The sequence below is a fragment of the Gymnoscopelus braueri genome, assembly GCF_963280865.1.
Source record: "Gymnoscopelus braueri genome assembly, chromosome: 14".
In the NCBI taxonomy this organism is placed as follows: Eukaryota; Metazoa; Chordata; class Actinopteri; order Myctophiformes; family Myctophidae; genus Gymnoscopelus; species Gymnoscopelus braueri.
The window spans coordinates 5655234-5679186 of NC_137619.1; the positions used below are offsets into that span (position 1 = coordinate 5655234).

At 37.7% G+C, this 23953-nt stretch overlaps 1 protein-coding gene across 1 annotated transcript in view; it reads right to left on the reverse strand.

Moving 5' to 3' along the window:
• The window catches only part of LOC308100055 (uncharacterized protein), a gene marked incomplete at both ends in the record, with an annotated part of 106351 nt that extends 101643 nt beyond the window's left edge, over positions 1-4708 (reverse strand). Inside the window, one exon of the mRNA XM_080448955.1 lies at positions 4634-4708. Coding sequence (XP_080305081.1) covers positions 4634-4708 — 75 coding nt within the window. The remainder of the gene's footprint in view (positions 1-4633) is intronic.
• Positions 4709-23953: the final 19245 nt, after the last annotated feature.

Below are 23953 nucleotides of genomic sequence, written 5' to 3' on the forward strand. Positions count from 1 at the left end.
GCAAGAGCAGATTTTTCCGCTTGTCGCGCAGACCTTGCGTTTATCTGCTCTCCGCGACGAAGCATAAAACTGCTGGAGGCAGGAGCCGATTTTCTCCCTCTGTCCAATCGGGTGAGTCGAAGGCGGACTGTCTCAAGACTCAGGAAGCAACATGGTGCTCAAGGCAGCAGGCGGTGTGCCCCAACTGCCACTCAAAGTGACTACTGGCCAATCACAGTGCGTCTTTCCCGGGACTTAACCAGCCCTACACAAACGCAGCACATTCCCAAAGCTGGCGCAGGCGGTGCGGGCTACTACGGGGAGGCTCCTGAAAGTGAGTGACAGGCGCGACACTCCCGTTTTTTAGAATCCGCTGGCTGCAAAAAACTGTGGCCGCGCACAACCTGCGTTTAACAGCGGCCAGCCAACTCTTGGTGGGAGCGCGCCCTCACAGTGGTGTGGCTTTTCTCCAGTGTGAATCCTCTGGTGAGATTTAAGGGCAGGCAATTGAGTGAAGTGTTTCCCACACTGGTCACAACCATAGGGTTTCTCACCAGTGTGAATTCTCTGGTGTTGTATTATCTCAACGTTGGTCTTAAACTTGCTCCCACATTGGTCACAGTGGTGTGGTCTTTCTCCAGTGTGAATTCTCTGGTGTGCTTTTAAGTTGGCTGATGTAGTGAATCTGCTCCCACACTGGTCACAGTGGTATGGCTTTTCTCCAGTATGAATCCTCTGGTGTATTTTAAGGCTGCACATTCCAGTGAAGCGTTTTCCACACTGGTCACAGCTGTGGTGTTTTGGTTTAGCCAAGCTTCTTTTCTGGCAGGCAGGGAAGCCAGACTGAAGATGCAACACTGAAAACAAAGACAAAGGGACAATAGTTGAGAGGCAGAACGGTACAGTTATTTAGGTATTTGAAGTTAGTTGTGCATCCCCAATTGATAACTTAGTAACCTTGGTTACATTTGACATATGTATACACATTTTTATTTCCAACACAAATCTTTGTTAATTTTTAGTCCAATGGCAATGTCATTTATTTGTTTTTATTCTGGACATGACAACAATGATAGATGTATATCCGTACATCTATCATAATATAATTAGTAAAAGGTGACTTAGTAACTAAGTAACTAAGAGCACTAGGGTTCTAAAGTTTAAAACCAAACACAAGGTGCAGGATTCAGAATAAAAAAGACGATGTTCTTTGAAAATCAATTGTCAAACTTGAGGAAAAAATGTTAGAAAAGGAAGAGAAATAAAGTAGTGAAAACAAGTAACTTACTGAGGTCTTGATGGTCTTTGGGTTCCTCCTGTTCAGCAGAATTGTTCCTGGTGGGGTGGAGAGAGTTCATCTTCAACTGAAGTCTGGAGTCCACAGTCAGTTCTGGTTGAAATGATTGATATCCTGGAGGAGCTGTGAAGACATGACAACTACACACTCTTCTTATACTAGAGAGCCTGAGGTGGAACCACTAACTGCTTTAATGATTGGCCAAAATAGAACCATCTCTCCACCAATCACAACCTTACTCACTCTATAGGTTCATTATTCCCTTCAATACTACTTTAAGTTCATTATCAAGTGTGAACATTGATACAAAACACAAGTTATGTAAGCCTAAGTAGGAAATAATACATACATACGAATACACTGGAAAATAAAAAAATACTACATTTATTAATTGAGACAAAGAAAAACCTCAGTGAAATAATTGAAAATAAGGCAAACATTTTTGCTACTCATCCCTTTCACAACAACATACAATTATGAACTGGGATTATCCATTTAGTAGAGAAATAGAGAAGAGAAATAATTGAATGTAATATTATTAAAAAGCTAGCAGGCTCACCTATTGTATTAACCATGTAAATTGTTAGTATTGTGATGGATCTGATTTGATGTGAAGATTCTTGAGCATTAAAAACAAACAACATAAATACATAACATCCATCCAACATCCTGATATGCATTCACTTTACACTTCACAATGTCAACACTACATTCATTTTATTTTCAGGTGAACATGAATAATAACATAAAAGATGGCACATAGGCTAAGTAAGACCTAATAAATAATACCAACCAAGAATGTGTCTCAATTGAAAAACTACATAAAAATGCTACTCATCCCTTTCACAACAACATTTATGAAGTGGGGTCTTCTTTTTTTCTGAAGAGAAGGAACTGGATTAAATATTTAAAAAGCAAACAGGTTCACCTTTTACATTAGCCAGGTAAATAATGTGTTAGATGAACTATAGAGAACTCAGTGGAGTAGCTGTTATTAGCATTAGACAGTAGAGAGAATCATTTAGAGAAGCTGAATATAAAATAAATCAAATAGCCAATGACTATGTCAGTACATTCACCATGTGTTCTTTCACAAGTTATCCTGATTACTTGTTGGCTGGGTGTGAGCCTGTGTCATTGATTGGTCTATAGCTTTATCATTCACATGTAATTCAGTCTTACCTTATGCACTAAGTGGTGCATAAGGATGGTGTTCTATTGTCATTAAAGGCAGGCATTGTCCTCATTTTGTCTTAAAAGAACAGTAGTGTGAACCAAATATATGAAGACAGGTTGAAAATGGCTGAAGTCGTCTTAAACTTTATATCAAATATATACCACATGTATAGAACCTGGTTTGGAGAAGAAACAAGCATGTGATTGTATAATACATCTAATTTAATCTGACAACAAATGTGATGTGGTCTAACGTTACAAGATCCGTTATGGCCTTCCAATTGGTCTTTCATGTGCAAATGAGGTTTCTATAGGGACTTGACTGGTCTATCTATGCACATTCCTTCATAACGATAGAACATGGTGGTGAAGGAACAACTGCTCATCAGACTGTGTTTATAGCTTGTGATTGTACACCACAGCATTTCATTATGTCTGAGAACAATGTTATGGGTTCTAACATTAAAGGATCTTCTATGTGATGAACTCAAAGTACAATAAACATAAAGTACTCCTATAAACCCTGTTGCTATAGATGTTTTGCTGATGTCTGGTTGCAACCAGAATCACATTGTGACTACTACTTCCACATCAGCCAAACATGCACAATACATCAGCACAAGTAGCAGTAAAGGGCATTCAATGACACAATGTTTATCATAACAGTGAACACATACCCTGTTAACAGGTGTTACGGCCAGCCGTATTTGTATTTATTATTATATATTTGTATTTGGTTTATTTAGGTAATTATGATGCTTTGGAATATTGTGGGATTATTTGTGGCTTGTGTTATATTGTTTTTCTGTGTTCCATATAAGGTCATGAGTGGTGGTGGAAGCTGTGAGTCTGAGTCTGGGTGTGGTGCTGGTATGAGTGAGTGAGTGATTGACTTCCAGCTGTCCAGATTGACAGGTCCAGCCTCTGGCCCTGTTCCCCTGCTCCCATTCGTCGTCCCTTTGTCTCCGCCCAAGCCAGGGTTGGCTGTTCTCTGAAGCTCACCTACAAAAGCTCATTCTGCCCTGACTGTCATGGGGACTGGTCGCTCTCATTTGAAAGAGCAAGCAGAGATTCAATCCCTCTGTCTCCCCGAACCCATGTAGCTTGCTTGTTGGTTTGTTCGTTCCTTTGTCCTTCAGTTACTTTGTTTGACCTTGTTTTCTGACCCGTATTATTGAGTTAGTTACTTTGTATATATTTGCCTATTTCATTCATTATTGTATTAATCTGTTCACTTGCCTTGTAGGGGTGTTTGGTCTTCTTATTTGGTTTAACCACTTTGTTATTTGTTTCTGTTTATTCATTAGTTAGGTAAGTAAGTTTAGCAATTGTATTTTTTCTTTTGTTAGGTTTAGGTCAGGGGGTAATTTTCTTTAATAGGTAGACATTTTGCCAATGTAAACCGACACCCTGAAGTTTTTGGCAAAAGACAAAAAGAGCTTGAAATCTCTGCACAAAAAAAGGAAAATAAAATCAATTCATTTTTGAAAGCGACTTTGTCCTCCATTATTATGTCACCTCCCCTACCCTAGACAGGGGGTCGTAACAACAGGTGATCAGGGAATGTCCAGGTTGTTGGTGCAAACAGTTTGTCACTCTGTCATAGCACCGCCTGCATGATAAAACACACCATGGTGAGAACTCATATTCATTTCATTCATAAAGAAACGCTTGTGCTGTGACAATACAAAAGCAAGCCTACCTCCAGACCTGTGTGTAAACACACACTGGCAGGGCTCTAGTTCTGAGCTCCTAGACACACGTCTAACAAAGAGATAAACATGTACATAAATAACTTGGAGGATGTCTAACATGTTCAACTCATGGAAGTCATGGAAATGCTTGTGCTGTTGCAGTACAAAGTAAGCCTACCTCACACACACACACACACACACACACACACACACACACACACACACACACACACACACACACACACACACACACACACACACACACACACACACACACACAATAAATCAAAGTCTAAACAGATAGGGTTACATCATTAAAATGAAGGATTACATTGACACTACTGAAGCACAAACATGTAAAACAAGGTGAAGCAGGAAGTGGCTGAGGCACAAGCAGTCTAACACTATCTTCTTCTGTGGATGTTAACGGCAGCTTGCATCCATTGTGTTGCACTACTGCCACCTGCTGGAGTTATTTAACTCCTACATGCACACTGGTCATGTTCTTCCCAACAGTCTGGTTCTCTTTAGGATGTTGAGCAAATACTTCCACTGAATACATCTTTATGTTGTGTTTGTATTGTGTTATGTGTTGTTGTGGTGTTGAACAGAAAATAGAGGAAAATAGAACCATTTGTACACCAATCACAACCTAACTCACTCTAGGTTCAGTATTCCCAACACAACTACTTTAAGTTGATTATCAAGTGTGAACATTGATACAAAATACAATTGTAAAAACACAAAGTTATGTAGAGCTATTGTGCCTTTAGTTTCGGTAGATTAACACCCCCTCCAGCCGTACTTTCATTTTGACACTGTGTGACTTTTATGTTGACAAGTTTTTTACTTGGTAAGACAGTAACCATCACCAGTGAAAGGAAGGCAAAACAGAGACAAACATGACAATGTTGTGATGTTTAAGACCAGGCTTGCTGCAGCATTCTCGGTCACTTGACCTTCAACACATACTATATACTCTTTGTATGTTTTGAAGATGAATACAATAAGTAGGCCTTAATTAATAACAACAACCATGGATGTAACTCAATTGAAAGTTTATTAACTTCAAGCAAACAACATATAATTTTGAACACAAAAACCTAGCTTAAAAAAAGTACAAAAACCATGGATGTAACTCAATTGAAAGTTTATTAACTTCAAGCAAACAACATATAATTTTGAACACAAAAACCTAGCTTAAAAAAAGTACAAAAACATAAAAATAGGTCAAAGCAAAACAGTGAAATGAAAAAAAAGTATATATGCCAACTGAAAATAGTCCAGCCAATGAAACAAAAGGACCAAACTCCTCTCAGCCGTTCCTAACACCAGCAGTTAACAACAGTCATCACAAACACATTCTAGTCTATAGGAACAGGGCATTGAGGGACATTCACTACGAAGTAAGTTAAACATTTGGAACACAAACTTCTAGCAAAAAACGTTTCAAACCAATAATGCAGCGCATATCTCCACCAGGCTGGGTGGTCAGTCTACATATCTGACAAATGACATGTATTTCCAGTGACGTCTTGTCATACTGTTCATGTTTTCCTTACATATGTGTGCGCTCATGACATTTTACATTTCTTGAAGTAGTAAAACCCTTTCCACATTGACTGCAAGGAAAGGGTTTAAATCCTGTGTGTACAAGCTTGTGACCTTGTAAGCTATGGGACTGAATGAAAGCCTTTCCACACTGGTCACATTTATATGGCTTTTCTCCAGTGTGAATTCTCTGGTGTGTTTTAAGGGTGGACAAATCAGCGAAGTTGGTCCCACACTGGTCACAGTGGTAAGGTTTTTCTCCAGTATGAATTCTCTTGTGTGTTTTAAGGTGGGACAATTGAGCGAATTTGCTCTCACACTGGTCACAGTGGTAAGGTTTTTCTCCAGTATGAATTCTCTTGTGTGTTTTAAGGTGGGACAATATAGAGAAGTTGCTCCCACACTGGTCACAGTGGTATGGCTTTTCTCCAGTGTGAATCCTCTGGTGTGTTTTAAGGCTGGTTGATGTAGTAAACTTGCTCCCGCACTGGTCACAGTGGTATGGCTTTTCTCCAGTGTGAATTCTCTGGTGTCTTTTAAGGCTGAACAATTGTACGAAGTTGGTCCCACACTGGTCACAGTGGTATGGCTTTTCTCCAGTATGAATCCTCTGGTGTCTTTTAAGGTTGGCCAATTGAGTGAATTTACTCCCACACTCATCACAGTGGTATGGCTTTTCTCCAGTGTGAATTCTCTGGTGTTCCTTTAGGTCAGCTTTTCTTATAAACCTGCTCCCACACTGGTCACAGTGATATGGTTTTTCTCCAGTATGAATCCTCTGGTGTATTTTAAGGCTGTCTATTCCAGTGAAGTGTTTTCCACACTGGTCACAGCTGTGGTGTTTTGGTTTAGCCAAGCTTCTTTTCTGTTTATTTACAGCTGGTAAGGCAGGGAAGCCAGACTGAAGATGCAACACTGAAAACAAAGACAAAGGGATGACAGTTGAGAGGCAGAACGGTACAGTTATTTAGGTATTAGTTAGTTGTGCATCCCCAATTGATAACTTAGTAACCTTGGTTGCATTTGACATATGTATACATCTTTTTATTTCCAACACAAATCTTTGTTAATTTTTAGTCCATTTAGAGTTATTTATTCTGGACATGACAACAATGATAGATGTATATCCGTACATCTATCATAATATAATTAGTAAAAGGTGACTTAGTAACTAAGTTACTAAGAGAAACTGGTGCGATTGGTCTCAATTGAGACATTTAGGATGCTTCTCGATGACACACTACATAGTGATTGCACCTGCTTCATGTAACTCTGTTTTTTTTGCATCTGTGACACTCTAATATGATTCAAATATTGTTGTTGTTTTCTTTGAAAATCATTTGTCAAAACTTGAGGAAAATGATAGAAACGGAAGAAAAAGAAAGGAGTGAAAACAAGTAACTTACTGAGGTCTTGATGGTCTTTGGGTTCCTCCTGTTCAGCAGAATTGTTCCTGGTGGGGTGGAGAGAGTTCATCTTCACCTGAAGTCTGGAGTCCACAGTCAGTTCTGGTTGAAATGATTGATATCCTAACCACATTTATAGAACCTGGTTTGGAGAAACAAACAAGCAAGTGATTGTACAATACAGCATCTAATTTTATCTGACAACAAATATGATGTGGTCTAATGTTACAAGATCCGTTATGGCCTTCCAATTTGTCTTTCATGTGCAAATGAGGTTTCTATAGGGACTTGACTGGTCTATCTATGCACGTTCCTTCATAACAATAGAACATGGTGGTGAAGGAACAACTGCTCATCAGACTGTGTTTATAGCTTGTGATTGTACACCACAGCATTTCATTATGTCTGAGAACAATGTTATGGGTTCTAACATTAAAGGATCTTCTATGTGATGAACTCAAAGTACAATAAACATAAAGTACTCCTATAAACCCTGTTGCTATAGATGTTTTGCTGATGTCTGGTTGAAACCAGAATCACACTGTGACTACTACTTCCACATCAGCCAAACATGCACAATACATCACCACAAGTAGCAGTAAAAGGCATTCAATGTCACAATGTTTATCATAACAGTGAACACGTACCCTGTTAACAGGTGATCAGGGAATGTCCAGGTTGTTGGTGCAAACAGTTTGTCACTCGGTCATAGCACCGCCTGCATGATAAAACACACCATGGTGAGAACTCATATTCATTTAATTCATAAAGAAACGCTTGTGCTGTGACAATACAAAAGCAAGCCTACCTCCAGACCTGTGTGTAAACACACACTGGCAGGGCTCTAGTTCTGAGCTCCTAGACACACGCCTAACAAAGAGATAAACATGTACATAAATAACCTGTTCAACAAAGAGATAAACATGTACATAAAAAACATGTTCAACTAGAAGTCATGGAAATGCTTGTGCTGTTGCAGTGCAAAGTAAGCCTACCTCTCTCTCTCACACACACACACACACACACACACACACACACACACACACACACACACACACACACACACACACACAGACACACACACACAATTAGTTACTTTTAAATGTCATATCAACATGCACTCAAATGTACTCAACAGTACTCAAATGTTTTACTTGAGTAAAAGTGTCAGTACAGTGCAATGTTGACGTAGTCTGTTACAAGTTAAAGTCCAGAATAAAACATTTGCTTGAGTAAAAGTACAAAAGTATTGGTATAAAAATGTACTCAAAGTACCAAAAGTAAAAGTACTAAAACGTTTGAAAATAGCAGACCTACAAGCAGCATCGTTATGAGCTTGTAGATCGGCTATTTTCAAATAGCCTAGGTAAAAAATAGGACTAAAGTGGTAAATGTATGTTTTAAAATGTAATAATGTATATCCGCAAAGTAACTAGTAACTCAAGTTTTCAAATAATTGTAGTGGAGCAATATTTGCCTCTGAGATGTAGTGGAGTAGAAGTAAAGGTATTGGAAACAATTGGAACAAATACCTCAAAATTGTATTTAAGTACTTGAGTACATGTACTTAGTTACTTTACACCACTGATTGCAAGGCATTACTGGAGAGGATTAACTAACTGTATCAAAACGAAAATAAACATTTCTCAATGCAAAAAGTACAATCACACATTAAACAATACAACAGGATCTTTTAACACTAAAGTACAATCACACATTAAACAATACAACAGGAGCTTTTAACACTAAAGTACAATCACACATTAAACAATGCAACAGGAGCTTTTAACACTGAAGGGAGCAGCAAACATACTGTTAGTGAAACACACTACAGGACATGTTTGTGAGCAGCAGTAATGGCTGCCTTGAATCTGACTGCTTAGACCCACATTTCACTACACACAACAAACTACTACAAAACCACTACATTTCTGGCATCAAATCAAGACAAGCTTTGTTTTACATGACAAAGTGCTCATATTGAACATGTTTAATGTTCTAATACTTCATTTACCTGAATAAACAGGGACAAACAGGAGACAGAGTCAGTTTGGTCTTTTCTCTCTTCCTTGTTCATCTGAAGAAAGACTGGTCACCTGACCACCTAAAACTACCTGTCTCTCACAGGCGGATTTGCCACCTTGTGGCGAAAAGTGGGATAGGTCTGTTCCTAAAATGTGAGTTCCCTGCTCATTCCGTTACATTATGTTCATTTATACTTTGTTCATAACAGGTGATTGAAAATGTAGCTTAAACTAAAGTAAGACACCAGCAACTACTGTAAGTTGCATGTAAACATGTTTGTATATCAAGATGATATTAATATCTGATAATCATGAAAAGTCTCCTCAATTGCTTTGAAGTACCAGGACAAACTATTTGTGGATTAAATATGTTAAACTCAGTGTGATGGTGAACACATGAGGGCACGGTACAACAGCTGGCCAAATACTATGTTTAAGTTATTTGCCAAGGTCCACAATGACATGCTGCAGTCTATGACACACAATCTGAGTTGTTTGCATGCATGTATCAAACAAACCTTGTCTGAGTTCTAAACCCTGGTGGTGAAAAATAAAACGTAAACCACATTCCATCTTTTTGTCTATAAAGATCACTGATGTCCATTCTGAATACCCTGCAGTCATTTGCATGTAAAACTAGTCATGTCCTCGTGTGAATGAGTCTCTCTCTTTATTGTTATTCAAGCACAGTAATTGACATAAACCAATCAAGTCTGTATAGAAACTTCATTTGCACATGATTGCTACAAATTCCTTCAGAACAATAGAACCTGGTGTTGTGAAAGACCAAAGCTGGTTATATTGTTTTTATAGCATGCAATTGTATGCTACATCATCTAATTTCATGTTATAAAAATGTATTACTCTATTTCTTATTGCAATAAAATATTCACAATAAATAAATAAATAACATATTGCAATGGAATTATGTAAGTCTAAGGTGTATTGTTAAGCACTAGCAAATAAATGTAACTCATCACCAGTGTGTTCTACTTGGTAAAGACAGTAACCAGAGGCCAGTGAAATGAAGGCAAAAGAGAGACAAACGTGACAATTTAGTGATGTTTAAGACCAGGCTTGCTGCAGCAGTCTGGATAACTTGACCTTCAACACATACTTTATACTTTTTTACGCTGTGACCATTAATGCAATAAGTAGAACCTAATTAATAACAACAATCAAGGATGCGTCTCAATTGAAACTTTATTAAATTCAAGCAAACAAAATTAACAACAATATTTGTGAACGCAACAAAATAGTCTAATAAAAGTATAACAATACAAAAAAATAGGTCAAAGTAAAACAGTGAAATGAAAAACATATGCCAACTGAAAATAGTCCAGTCAATGAAACAAAAAGCTCAAACTCTCGCTCTTATCTCCGCCTTTCCTAACACCAGCAATAACAACAGTTATCACAAACACATTAAGAGTATAGAGGAACAGGACATTGAGGGACATTCACTACAAAGTAAGTTAAACATTTGGAACATGTACATCGTTGTGAAAATGACTTGCATAAGAATTTGACAACAACCAACACATGTATTCATCCTGAGCCTTGGTTGTCTATAATGAACATGCTTATATACATGTCATGAGTGTAGACAGTTTAACAGGCTTAATAAACAACTAGAAATGGTCTCTCAGTACAGCAAATATCTCCACCAGGCCGGGTGGCCAGTCTATGATGTCAGTCATGACATATCTATGACATAATATATTTTAAACATTGTTCTGAAAGATTGTTCTTTCTTTCCATTGACGTCTTGTCACACTGTTCATGTTGAAAGGGTTTTCCTTACATATGTGTGCGCTCATGACTTTTTAGATTTCCTGATGTAGTAAAACCCTTTCCACATCGACTACAAGGAAAGGGTTTAAATCCTGTGTGTACAAGCTTGTGACTTTGTAAGCTATGGGACTGAATGAAAGCCTTTCCACACTGGTCACAGTGGTATGGCTTTTCTCCAGTGTGAATTCTCTGGTGTGCTTTAAGGGTTGCCAATTGAGCGAAGTTGCTCCCACACTGGTCACAGTGGTATGGCTTTTCTCCAGTGTGAATTCGCTGGTGTTTTATTACGTCAGATTGTGTTGTGAATTTTCTCCCACACTGGTCACAGCGGTATGGCTTTTCTCCAGTGTGAATCCTCTGGTGTGTTTTAAGGCTGGTTGATGTAGTAAACTTGCTCCCACACTGGTCACAGTGGTATGGCTTTTCTCCTGTGTGAATTCTCTGATGTATTATGAACTCTGCTTTTGTTTTGAATTTGCTCCCACACTGGTCACAGTGGTATGGCTTTTCTCCAGTATGAATCCTCTGGTGTCTTTTAAGGTTGGCCAATTGAGTGAATTTACTCCCACACTCATCACAGTGGTATGGCTTTTCTCCAGTGTGAATTCTCTGGTGTTCCTTTAGGTCAGCTTTTCTTATAAACCTGCTCCCACACTGGTCACAGTGATATGGTTTTTCTCCAGTATGAATCCTCTGGTGTATTTTAAGGCTGCCTATTCCAGTGAAGTGTTTTCCACACTGGTCACAGCTGTGGTGTTTTGGTTTAGCCAAGCTTCTTTTCTGTTTATTTACAGCTGGTAAGGCAGGGAAGCCAGACTGAAGATGCAACACTGAAAACAAAGACAAAAGGATGACAGTTGAGAGGCAGAACGGTACAGTTATTTAGGTATTAGTTAGTTGTGCATCCCCAATTGATAACTTAGTAACCTTGGTTGCATTTGACATATGTATACATCTTTTTATTTCCAACACAAATCTTTGTTAATTTTTAGTCCATTTAGAGTTATTTATTCTGGACATGACAACAATGATAGATGTATATCCGTACATCTATCATAATATAATTAGTAAAAGGTGACTTAGTAACTAAGTAACTAAGATAAACTGGTGCGATTGGTCTCAATTGAGACATTTAGGATGCTTCTCGATGACACACTACATAGTGATTGCACCTGCTTCATGTAACTCTGTTCTTTTTGCATCTGTGACACTCTAATATGATTCAAATATTGTTGTTGTTTTCTTTGAAAATCATTTGTCAAAACTTGAGGAAAATGATAGAAACGGAAGAGAAAGAAATGAGTGAAAACAAGTAACTTACTGAGGTCTTGATGGTCTTTGGGTTCCTCCTGTTCAGCAGAATTGTTCCTGGTGGGGTGGAGAGAGTTAATCTTCACCTGAAGTCTGGAGTCCACAGTCAGTTCTGGTTGAAATGATTGATATCCTGGAGGAGTTGTGAAGAAATGACGACTACACACTCTTCTTATACTAGAGAGCCTGAGGTGGAACCACTAACTGCTTGAATGATTGGCCAAAGAGGAGAACAATAGAACCATCTCTCCACCAATCACAACCTTACTCACTCTTTAGGTTCAGTATTTCCTTTAATACTACTTTAAATTCATTATCAAGTGTGAACATTGATACAAAATACACTTATGTAAACCTAAGTAGGAAATATTACATACAAATGAATACACTGGGGGAAAAAAACTACATTTATTAATTGAGACAAAGAAAACCCTCAGTGAAATAATTGAAAATAAGGAAAACATGTTGCTACTCATCCCTTTCACAACAACATACAATTATGAAGTGGGATTCTCCATTTAGTAGAAAAATAGAGAAGAGAAATAATTGAATGTAATATTATTTTCTGGTGAACATGAATAATAACATAAAAAGATGGCATATAGGCTAAGTAAGACCTAATAAATAATACCAACCAAGACTGTGTCTCCATTGAAAACCTACATCAAAATGTAGTACTACTACTGTACTGTACTACTACTCATCCCTTTCACAACAACATTTATGAAGTGAGGTCTTCTTTTTTTCTGAAGAGAAGGAACTGGATTACATATTTAAAAAGCAAACAGGTTCACCTTTTACATTAGCCAGGTAAATAATGTGTTAGATGAACTATAGAGAACTCGGTGGAGTAGCTGTTATTAGCATTAGACACTAGTAGAGAGAATCATTTAGAGAAGCTGTATATAAAATAAATGAAATAGCCAATGACTATGTCAGTAAATTCACCCTGTGTTCTTTCACAAGTTATCCTGATTACTTGTTGGCTGGATGTGAGCCTGTGTCATTGATTGGTCTATAGCTTTATCATTCACATGTCATTCAGTCTTATCCTTATGCACTAAGTGGTGCATAAGGATGGTGTTCTATTGTCATTAAAGGCAGGCATTGTCCTCATTTTGTCTTAAAAAAACAGTAGTGTGAACCAAATATATGAAGACAGGTTGAAAATGGCTGAAGTCGTCTTAAACTGTATATACAATATATACCACATTTAGAGAACCTAGTTTGGGGAAGAAACAATCATGTGATTGTACAATACAGCATCTAATTTAATCTGACAACTAATATGATGTGGTCTAACGTTACAAAATCCGTTATGGCCTTCCAATTGGTCTTTCATGTGCAAATGAGGTTTCTATAGGGACTTGACTGGTCTATCTATGCACATTCCTTCATAACAATAGAACATGGTGGTGAAGGAACAACTGCTCATCAGACTGTGTTTATAGCTTGTGATTGTACACCACAGTATTTCATTATGTCTGAGAACAATGTTATGGGTTCTAACATTAAAGGATCTTCTATGTGATGAACTCAAAGTACAATAAACATAAAGTACTCCTATAAACCCTGTTGCTATAGATGTTTTGCTGATGTCTGGTTGCAACCAGAATCACATTGTGACTACTACTTCCACATCAGCCAAACATGCACAATATATCACCACAAGTAGCAGTAAAAGGCATTCAATGACACAATGTGTATCATAACATTGAACACGTACCCTGTTAACAGGTGATCAGGGAATGTCCAGGTTGTTGGTGCAAACAGTTTGTCACTCGGTCATAGCATCGCCTGCATGATAAAACACACCATGGTGAGAACTCATATTCATTTCATTCATAAAGAAACGATTGTGCTGTGACAATACAAAAGCAAGCCTACCTCCAGACATGTGTGTAAACACACACTGACAGGGCTCTAGTTCTGAGATCCTAGACACACGTCTAAAAAAGAGATAAACATGTGCATAAATAACCTGGAGGATGTCTAACATGTTCCACTAGAAGTCATGGAAATGCTTGTGCTGTTGCAATACAAAGTAAGCCTACCCCTCTCTCTCTCTCTCTCACACACACACACACACCCACACACACAATAAATCAAAGTCTAAACAGATAAGGTTACATCATTAAAATGAAGGATTACATTGACACTACTGAAGCACAAACATGTAAAACAAGGTGAAGCAGGAAGTGGCTGAGGCACAAGCAATCTAACACTATCTTCCTCTGTGGATGTTAACGGGCAGCTTGCATCCATTGTGTTGCACTACTGCCACCTGCTGGAGTTATTTAACTCTTCCCAGTGGTCATATTCTTCCCAACAGTCTGGTTCTCTTTACCACATCATGCTTTTATACAATTATTATGATGTCAGTCGGTCATGACAAATCTTTGACATATGACGGAAATGTTGACAAGATGTAAATGTCTTTCAGTGAAACACAACATAGCTGATGTGCAAAGCTGGACAGAGGAAGAACCACTGCTCTCTCATCCTCCACTGATTGGCGCTGTTCAAAGGAAGACGATGTGGTTGCCTAGCAACTCAGGAGCATCTGAAGCTCTTGATCATTCTAAATGATGTGGATAACAAGGGCGTATTTAAGCACACAGCTAAACTTAATGCACTTTAAATGGAGGTTTGAATCATTTCAAGGCATTACAATTTAAAAAGGTCTTCAGTACATGTGCTTCATGAATATCGATGACGTTTTTTGTCATTTGCATAATGTCTATGACTGGCAGAGCAATTGTACTAAAATGATGTCCTTCCATTGTGTACAAGTTCTCACTGACTGACTGAATTACACAGCAAGTCCTCATTATGTTCTTTACAAGATAAACCAATGCAAATGACTCACTATCATTATGCACTACTTTACTGACTGAATTACATGTGAATAGTGAAGCTATAGACCAATCAATGACAAAGTCTCACATCCACCCAACAATGAATCAGGCTAACAAGTGTGAAACACTGGTGAAATTATTGACATAGTCTATTTGATTAATGTTATGTTCAACAGTCCAGCTCAGCCTCCAACAGCCTGTACTTGTTTTAGTTTAGCATATCTAGTTATGGTCCAAGACCTTAGTTGTCATTTATACTTTGTTCATAACAGGTGATTGAAAATGTAGCTTAAACTAAAGTAAGACACCAGCAACTACTGTAAGTTGCATGTAAACATGTTTGTATATCAAGGTGATATTAATATCTGATAATCATGAAAAGTCTCCTCAATTGCTTTGAAATACCAGGACAAACTATTTGTGAATTAAACATGTTAAACTCAGTGTGATGGTGAACACATGAGGGCACGGTACAACAGCTGGCCAAATACTACGTTTAAGTTATTTGCCAAGGTCCACAATGACATGCTGCAGTCTATGACACACAATCTGAGTTGTTTGCATGTATGTATCAAACAAACTTTGTCTGGGTTCTAAACCCTGGTGGTGGTTGGCTACTTTGAAAAATAAAACGTAAACCACATTAACCACATCTTTTTGTCTATAAAGATCCCTGATGTCCATTCTGAATACCCTGCTGTCATTTGCATGTAAAACTAGTCATGTACTCGTGTGAATGAGTCTCTCTCTTTATTGTTATTCAAGCACAGTAATTGACATAAACCAATCAAGTCTGTATAGAAACTTCATTTGCACATGATTGCTACAAATTCCTTCAGAACAATAGAACCTGGTGTGGTGAAAGACCAAAGCTCGTTATATTGTTTTTATAGCATGCAATTGTACGCTACATCATCTAATTTCATCTTAGAAAAATGCATTACTACATTTCTTATTGCAATACAATATTATTTTTTTTCATTTTCACAATCTGGAGGGAAAAACAGATAAGGTTACATCATTAAAATGAAGGATTACATTGACACTACTGAAGCACAAACATGTAAAACAAGGTGACGCAGGAAGTGGCTGAGGCACAAGCAGTCTAACACTATCTTCTTCTGTGGATGTTAACGGGCAGCTTGCATCCATTGTGTTGCACTACTGCCACCTGCTGGAGTTATTTAACTCCTACATCTTCCCCCTGGTCATGTTCTTCCCAACAGTCTGGTTCTCTTTAGGATATTGAGCAAATACTTCCACTGAATACATCTTTATGTTGTGTTTGTATTGTGTTATGTGTTGTGGTGTTGAACAGACTTGCAATAGAATATCCCTCTGGGACAAATAAAGACTATTCATATTCTTGTTTTTATTCTTCGCAGATCAATAATCACGTGTGGCTGCAACTCACTGCATGTGAATAGGTGGAACACTCAACTAAAGATGTTGTGATTGGTGGAGAGATGGTTAGTGAGCCCGCCTAGGGAGCCAGAGGCCCTGGTTGCCCCAGGTACGATTCCAGGCCACGCCAGCATATGTGTCGATGAAATGAAATTTGTCCCTGAGCAAGACTCTTAACCCCTAATTGCTCACAGGCCCTCATTGGAAACAAGCCCGCAAGGACTTTCATGAACGTCCTGTTAAAAGGAATTATCCTTATCCAAAGGTTTGAGAAAAAAAGCACTGCTTTGTTTGTGGAGACAAACAAAGCAGCCCCTAATTAATACAATACTTTAATGTAAAGTTTAAAGTAGCCGTCCAGCAGTATTCTAGTTCATTATCTTATCAAATAGACCTAGATTTATCCAGGTTATATCATGCATTTTAGAATGATCTCAATAAGTAGGCTCTACTTAATAACAACAACCACTAATTATGCGTCTCAATTGAACGTTTATTAAATTCAAGCAAACAAAAATAACAACATATATTTTGAACACAAAAATCTAGCCTAAAAAAATATTAAAAATACAGCAAAATATGTCGAACTGCTGCAGCAGTCTAGATCACTTGACCTTCAACAAAAACTTCATGTTACTTTTACGTTGTGAACATTAATACAATAAGTAGGTCCATTGTAGGTAATAACAACGACCAATAATATGTCTTAATCGGATGTTTACTAAATTAAACATCCAATTAAGACATTAAAACAAAAATCTAGCCTAAAAAGTGTACAAATACTTCAAAATAGGTAAGTAAAATAGTGACACTTATGAAATCTAAAGAGTAGAGGAACAGGACATTGAGGAACATTCCCTACAAAGTTAAAAGACCACTGCTAATTTGATTGTCAAAATTATCAGTTAAAAGTGGACTTTTTCACAACCAACACATGTACTTATCATGAGCCTATTGTTCATCTATAATGAACATGCTTATATTGACTTCATGAGTGTAAACAGTTTTTAAACAACTACAAAAAAGTATATTGGTACAGCGCATATCTCCACCAGGCCAGGTGGCCAGTCTGTCAGTCGGTCATGACATATCTATGATATATATATGTTGTCAAGAACATTGTGCTGGTGTATTTTTTCTTGCTTTCCAATCAAGCTCCTGTCACACTGTTCACAATGATAGGAGTTTCCTTACACATGTGCGCTCATGACGTTTTAGATTTCCTGAATGCGTAAACCCCTTTCCACATTGACTACAAGGAATGGGTTTAAATCCTGTGTGTACAAGCTTGTGATTTTGTAAGTGATGGGACTGGCTGAAAGCCTTTCCACACTGGTCACAATGATATGGTTTTTCTCCTGTATGAATCTTCTGGTGTGATTTAAGGTAGTCCATTCGAGGGAAGTTGCTCCCACATTGGTCACAGTGGTATGGCTTTTCCCCAGTGTGAATTATCTGGTGTGTTTTAAGGTTGACCAATTGAGTGAATTTGCTCCCGCAGTGGTCACAGTGGTATGGCTTTTCTCCAGTATGAATCCTCTGGTGTGTTTTAAGGTTGTCCATTCTAGTGAAGTGTTTTCCACACTGGTCACAGCAGTGGTGTTTTGGTTTAGCCAAGCTTATTTTCTGTTTATTTACAGCTGGTATGGCAAGGAAGACAGACTGAAGATGTAAAACTGAAAACAAAGACAAAGGGAAGATAGTTGAGAGGCAGAACGGTAGTTATTTTGGTATTAAGTTAGTTGTGCACCCCCAATTGATAACTTAGTAACCGTGGTTGCATTTTACATATTTATACATATATTTTTATGTCCCACAAAAACCTTTGTTACTACTTATGGCAATGTAATTTATTTGGCTTTTTAATTCTTCCAATTGGTCTTTCATGTGCAAATTAGGTTTCTATAGGGACTTGACTGGTCTATCTATGCACATTCATATGACGATCATTTGACAACATTTTAAACATTGTTCCGATTTCTTTCTTTCCACAGAGGTATTTTCATACTATTCACAGTGATAGGGTTTTCCTTACATATGTGTGCGCTCATGATATTTTAGACCTCCTGTAGTAGTAAAACCCTTTTCACATTGACTGCAAGAAAATGGTTTAAATCCTGTGTGCAAAAGCTTGTGACTTTGTAAGTGATGGGACCGACTGAAAGACTTTCCACACTGGTCACAGTGGTATGGTTTTTCTCCAGTATGAATTCTCTGGTGTGATTTAAGGCTGGACAATTGAGTGAAGTGTTTCCCACACTGGTCACAACCATAGGGTTTCTCACCAGTGTGAATTCTCTGGTGTTTAGTTAACTCAACGTTGTTCTTAAACTTGCTCCCACATTGGTCACAGTGGTGTGGTGTTTCTCCAGTGTGAATTCTCTGGTGTGATTTTAAGTTGCCTGGTGTAGTGAATTTATTCCCACACTGGTCACAGTGGTATGGCCTTTCTCCAGTATGAATCCTTTGGTGTATTTTAAGGCTTTCCATTGTAGTGAAGTGTTTCCCACACTGGTCACAGCGGTATGGTTTTTCTCCAGTGTGAATTCTCTTGTGAACCTTTAGGTGAGCTTTTGTTATAAACCTGTTCCCACACTGGTCACAGTGGAATGGTTTTTCTCCAGTATGAATCCTCTGGTGTTTTATTAAGTCAGATTTTGATATAAACCTGCTCCCACACTGGTCACAGTGGTATGGCTTTTCTCCAGTATGAATCCTCTGGTGTCTTTTAAGGCTGCCTATTCTAGTGAAGTGCTTTCCACACTGGTCACAGCTGTGGTGTTTTGGTTTAGCCAAGCTTCTTTTCTGTTTATTTACAGCTGGTAAGGCAGGGAAGCCAGACTGAAGATGCAATACTGAAAACAAAGACAAAGGGAAGATAGATGAGAGGCAGAACAGTACAGTTATTTAGGCATTTGAAGTTAATTGTGCATCCTCAATTGATAACTTAGTAACCGTGGTTGCATTTTACATATTTATATTTCCAACATAAGCCTTTGTTAATACTTAGTCCTTTGTTAATACTTAGTCCAATGGCAATGTCATTTACTTGGCTTTCTAATTCTAGATATGGCAACAATGATAGATGTATATCCATACATATATCATAATACGATTAGTAAAAGGTGACTTAAGTAACTAAAAGCACTAGGGTTCTAAAGTGAAACTAAAACTGAGATAAAAGAGAAATCATCTGAATTCAGGTCAAATTAAAACAAACACAAGGTGCAGGATTCAGTTCTTTGGCAATCAATTGTCAAATTGAGGAAATGATAGAAAAGGAATATAAATAAATAAGTGAAAACAAATAACTTACTGGAGTCTTGATGATCTTTGGGTTCCTCCTGTTCAGCAGAATTGTTCCTGGTGGGGTGGAGAGAGTTCATCTTCACCTGAAGTCTGGAGTCCACAGTCAGTTCTGGTTGAAATGATTGATATCCTGGAGGAGCTGTGACAACATGACAACTACACACTCTTCTTATACTAGAGAGCCTGAGGTGGAACCACTAACTGCTTGAATGATTGGCCAAAGAGGAGAACAATAGAAGCGTCTCTCCACCAATATGTGCACATATGTGCTCCACAATTCACACACACATACACCAGTATGTGGTGTGTGTGTATGTGTATGTGTATGTGTATGTGTATGTGTATATATATATATATATATATATATATATATATATATATATATATATATATATATATATATATATATATATATATATATATATATATATATATATATATATACACACAAACATACACACACAGCCTTCTCTGTTTGAGCCTCACATTACTTCATATTGAATTTACCACTTAAACTGTATATATATATATATATATACCACATTTATAGAACCTGGTTTGGAGAAGAAACAAGCATGTGATTGTACACCACAGCATTTCATTATGTCTGAGAAAAATGTTATGGGTTCTAACATTAAAGGATCTTCTATGTGATGAACTCAAAGTACAATAAACAGAAAGTACTCCTTTAAACCCTGTTGCTATAGATGTTTTGCTGATGTCTGGTTGCAACCAGAATCACATTGTGACTACTACTTCCACATCAGCCAAACATGCACAATACATCACCACAAGTAGCAGTAAAAGGCATTCAATGACACAATGTTTAGCATAACAGTGAACACATACCCTGTTAACAGGTGATCAGGGAATGTCCAGGTTGTTGGTGCAAACAGTTTGTCACTCGGTCATAGCACCGCCTGCATGATAAAACACACCATGGTGAGAACTCGTATTCATTTCTTTCATAAAGAAACGCTTGTGCTGTGACAATACAAAAGCAAGCCTACCTCCAGACCTGTGTGTAAACACACACTGGCAGGGCTCTAGTTCTGAGCTCCTAGACACACGTCTAACAAAGAGATAAACATGTACATAAATAACCTGGAGGATGTCTAACATGTTCAACTAGAAGTCATGGAAATGCGTTGTAGTACAAAGTAAGCCTACCTCACACACACACACACACACACACACACACACACACACACACACACACACACACACACACACACACACACACACACACACACACACACACACACACACACAATAAATCAAAGTGTAAACAGATAAGGTTAAATCATTAAAATGAAGGATTACATTGACACTACTGAAGCACAAACATGTAAAACAAGGTGAAGCAGGAAGTGGCTGAGGCACAAGCAGTCCAACACTATCTTCTTCTGTGGATGTTAACGGGCAGCTTGCATCTATTGTGTTTGCACTACTGCCACCTGCTGGAGTTATTTAACTCCTACATCTTTACACTGGTCATGTTCTTCCCAACAGTCTGGTTCTCTTTAGGATATTGAGCAAATACTTCCACTGAATACATCTTTATGTTGTGTTTGTATTGTGTTATGTGTTGTGGTGTTGAACAGACTTGCAATAGAATATCCCTCTGGGACAAATAAAGACTATTCATATTATTGTTCTTGTTTTTATTCTTATTCTTCATAGGTCAATAATCATGTGTGGCTGCTGCTCAAAGTACAAGGTTGTTACAGATATACTAGTTGTAGATGTTTCTTTCATCTGTCATTTCTCTGATTATGTGAATTATTATAATGTGTCAATTGAGATATTACATCTGTTCTAAACATGGACAATGCAACAGGGTGTGGGTGGTTTGTGGATATTGATGAAATTTTTGTCATGTGCATCTTTTATATGACTGGCAGAGCAACTGTACTTGAATTGAATACCAAGGACCCAATGGAAACAAGACCGCAAGGACTTTTTTGGACAAAGTATTATAAATGTAATTGTGCCGTTTACATTTTTGCCTAATACATTATTCAATCAATCAATCCAAATGATGCCCTTCTATTGTGTAAGAGTTCTCACTAATACTGACTGAATTACAAAGCAATGGTAAAGAAATAGATCAGACAATGTCCAATGAGACATCATTATGTTCTTTACAAACCAATGCAAATGTCTCACCTTCAATGACAATGAACCATCATCATTATGCACTACTTTACCGACTGAATTATATGGGAATAGTGAAGCTATAGACCAATCAATGACAAAGTCTCACATCCACCCAACAATGAATCAGGCTAACTAGTGTGAACCACTGGTGACATTACTGACATAGTCTATTTGATTAATGTTATTGTTACACGCCCCAGGGGTGTGGCTTAGTGAACAGATTATAGTTTTAAAACTGATCTGCAGGTTTACCTGAACAAACTGGGAAAAACAGGAGACAGAGTCAGTTTTGGTGTTATCTTTTCTCTCTTCCTAGTTCATCTCATTGTATTAACAATATTGAAGGTTATTTCAACATTTACTTTTCTTTCTTTCTTTTAAAGAGTTTCTGTTACTGTATCAATATTCTCACATTCACAAAATATCAATAATTTCTTCTTTCTTACACATAGTCATCAAAATCACAATATACATCTTTTCCATATTCACATTTCCATGTGTTTACTGGTTTCACAGCTATTCTATTTGGCTTTTACCAATATTATGTTTACTGCTAAGAATTAATTATTTTAAATGTCATATCAACATGAACTTATTTATGTATAACCATGAATTCACATTATTCCAATGCTTCTGTTGTGACAACAGGTTAATACTGTATTGGCATATCACAATGGACACACTACAAGGCATTACTGGAGAGGATTAATTAACTGTATCAAAACGAAAATAAACATTTCTCAATGCAAAAGTACAATCACACATTAAACAATACAACAGGATCTTTTAACACTAAAGTACAATCACACATTAAACAATACAACAGGAGCTTTTAACACTAAAGTACAATCACACATTAAACAATACAACAGGATCTTTTAACACTAAAGGGAGCAGCAAACATACTGTTAGTGAAACACACTACAGGACATGTTTGTGAGCAGCAGTAATGGCTGCCATGAATCTGACTGCTTAGACCCACATTTCACTACACACAACAAACTACTACAAAACCACTACATTTCTGGCATAAAACCAAGACAAGCTTTGTTTTACATTAAAAAGTGCTCATATGACTTCATACTTCATTTACCTGAATAAACAGGGACAAACGGGAGACAGAGTCAGTTTGGTCTTTTCTCTCTTCCTTGTTCATCTGAAGAAAGACTGGTCACCTGACCACCTAAAACTACCTGTCTCACACAGGCGGATTTGCCACCTTGTGGCAAAAAGTGGGATAGGTCTGTTCCTAAAATATAAGTTCCCTGCTCATTCCATTACACATAGAGGGCCCTATTCCAAGGGAAATTTGAACAAACCACTAATTAGGGATTTCGGACTAGGCAAGAGGCGTTTCCCCGCAAAATTCGGCACCCCCGTGACCCGCCAAACACCTGAGCTACCCGTTACATTATGCATAGGTGTGGTTTGGGCGTTACAATGATAAAACCAATCACCGTGCCAGAAGCCATTGCCTTTAAGAGAAGACTGCGCTAGCCGTCATCCCGATCCAATATATGCTCTAGCCTATCTACCTGTCTGCACTGTTGCCTGGTCTGATTATTATAAGCCACATTGGGCTTGTTTTCCTTCTTTTTTTTTATTTTATCCAAATAAATTTTTATATTAATTTGTAGCCTATTGTGTTCACAATAAGCTTGTCATATTAGTCAGATCCGGAATAGTATATGAAAGACATTTAAAATATGTATACTATTGGTACACACCAGCTGCTCCCAAATAATTAATTACATCATGTTGCGACAACGCTCCTACGTGGTACACAGACAAACAGTAGCACATGGGTATAATAAATTGGACAGTTTTAGGAAAGGTCTATAGCCTATGTACTCACGTTGGCTGTATTGTTCTATTTCCACCGTTCTAATGGATTCCAGGGGTGTGTAAACATCTCTGTAGTAGCTCCATAGTTTCCTCTGAAGTGACGCAGTTAAAGTTAACTTACATCCATATTGTCCCCGTTATCTTT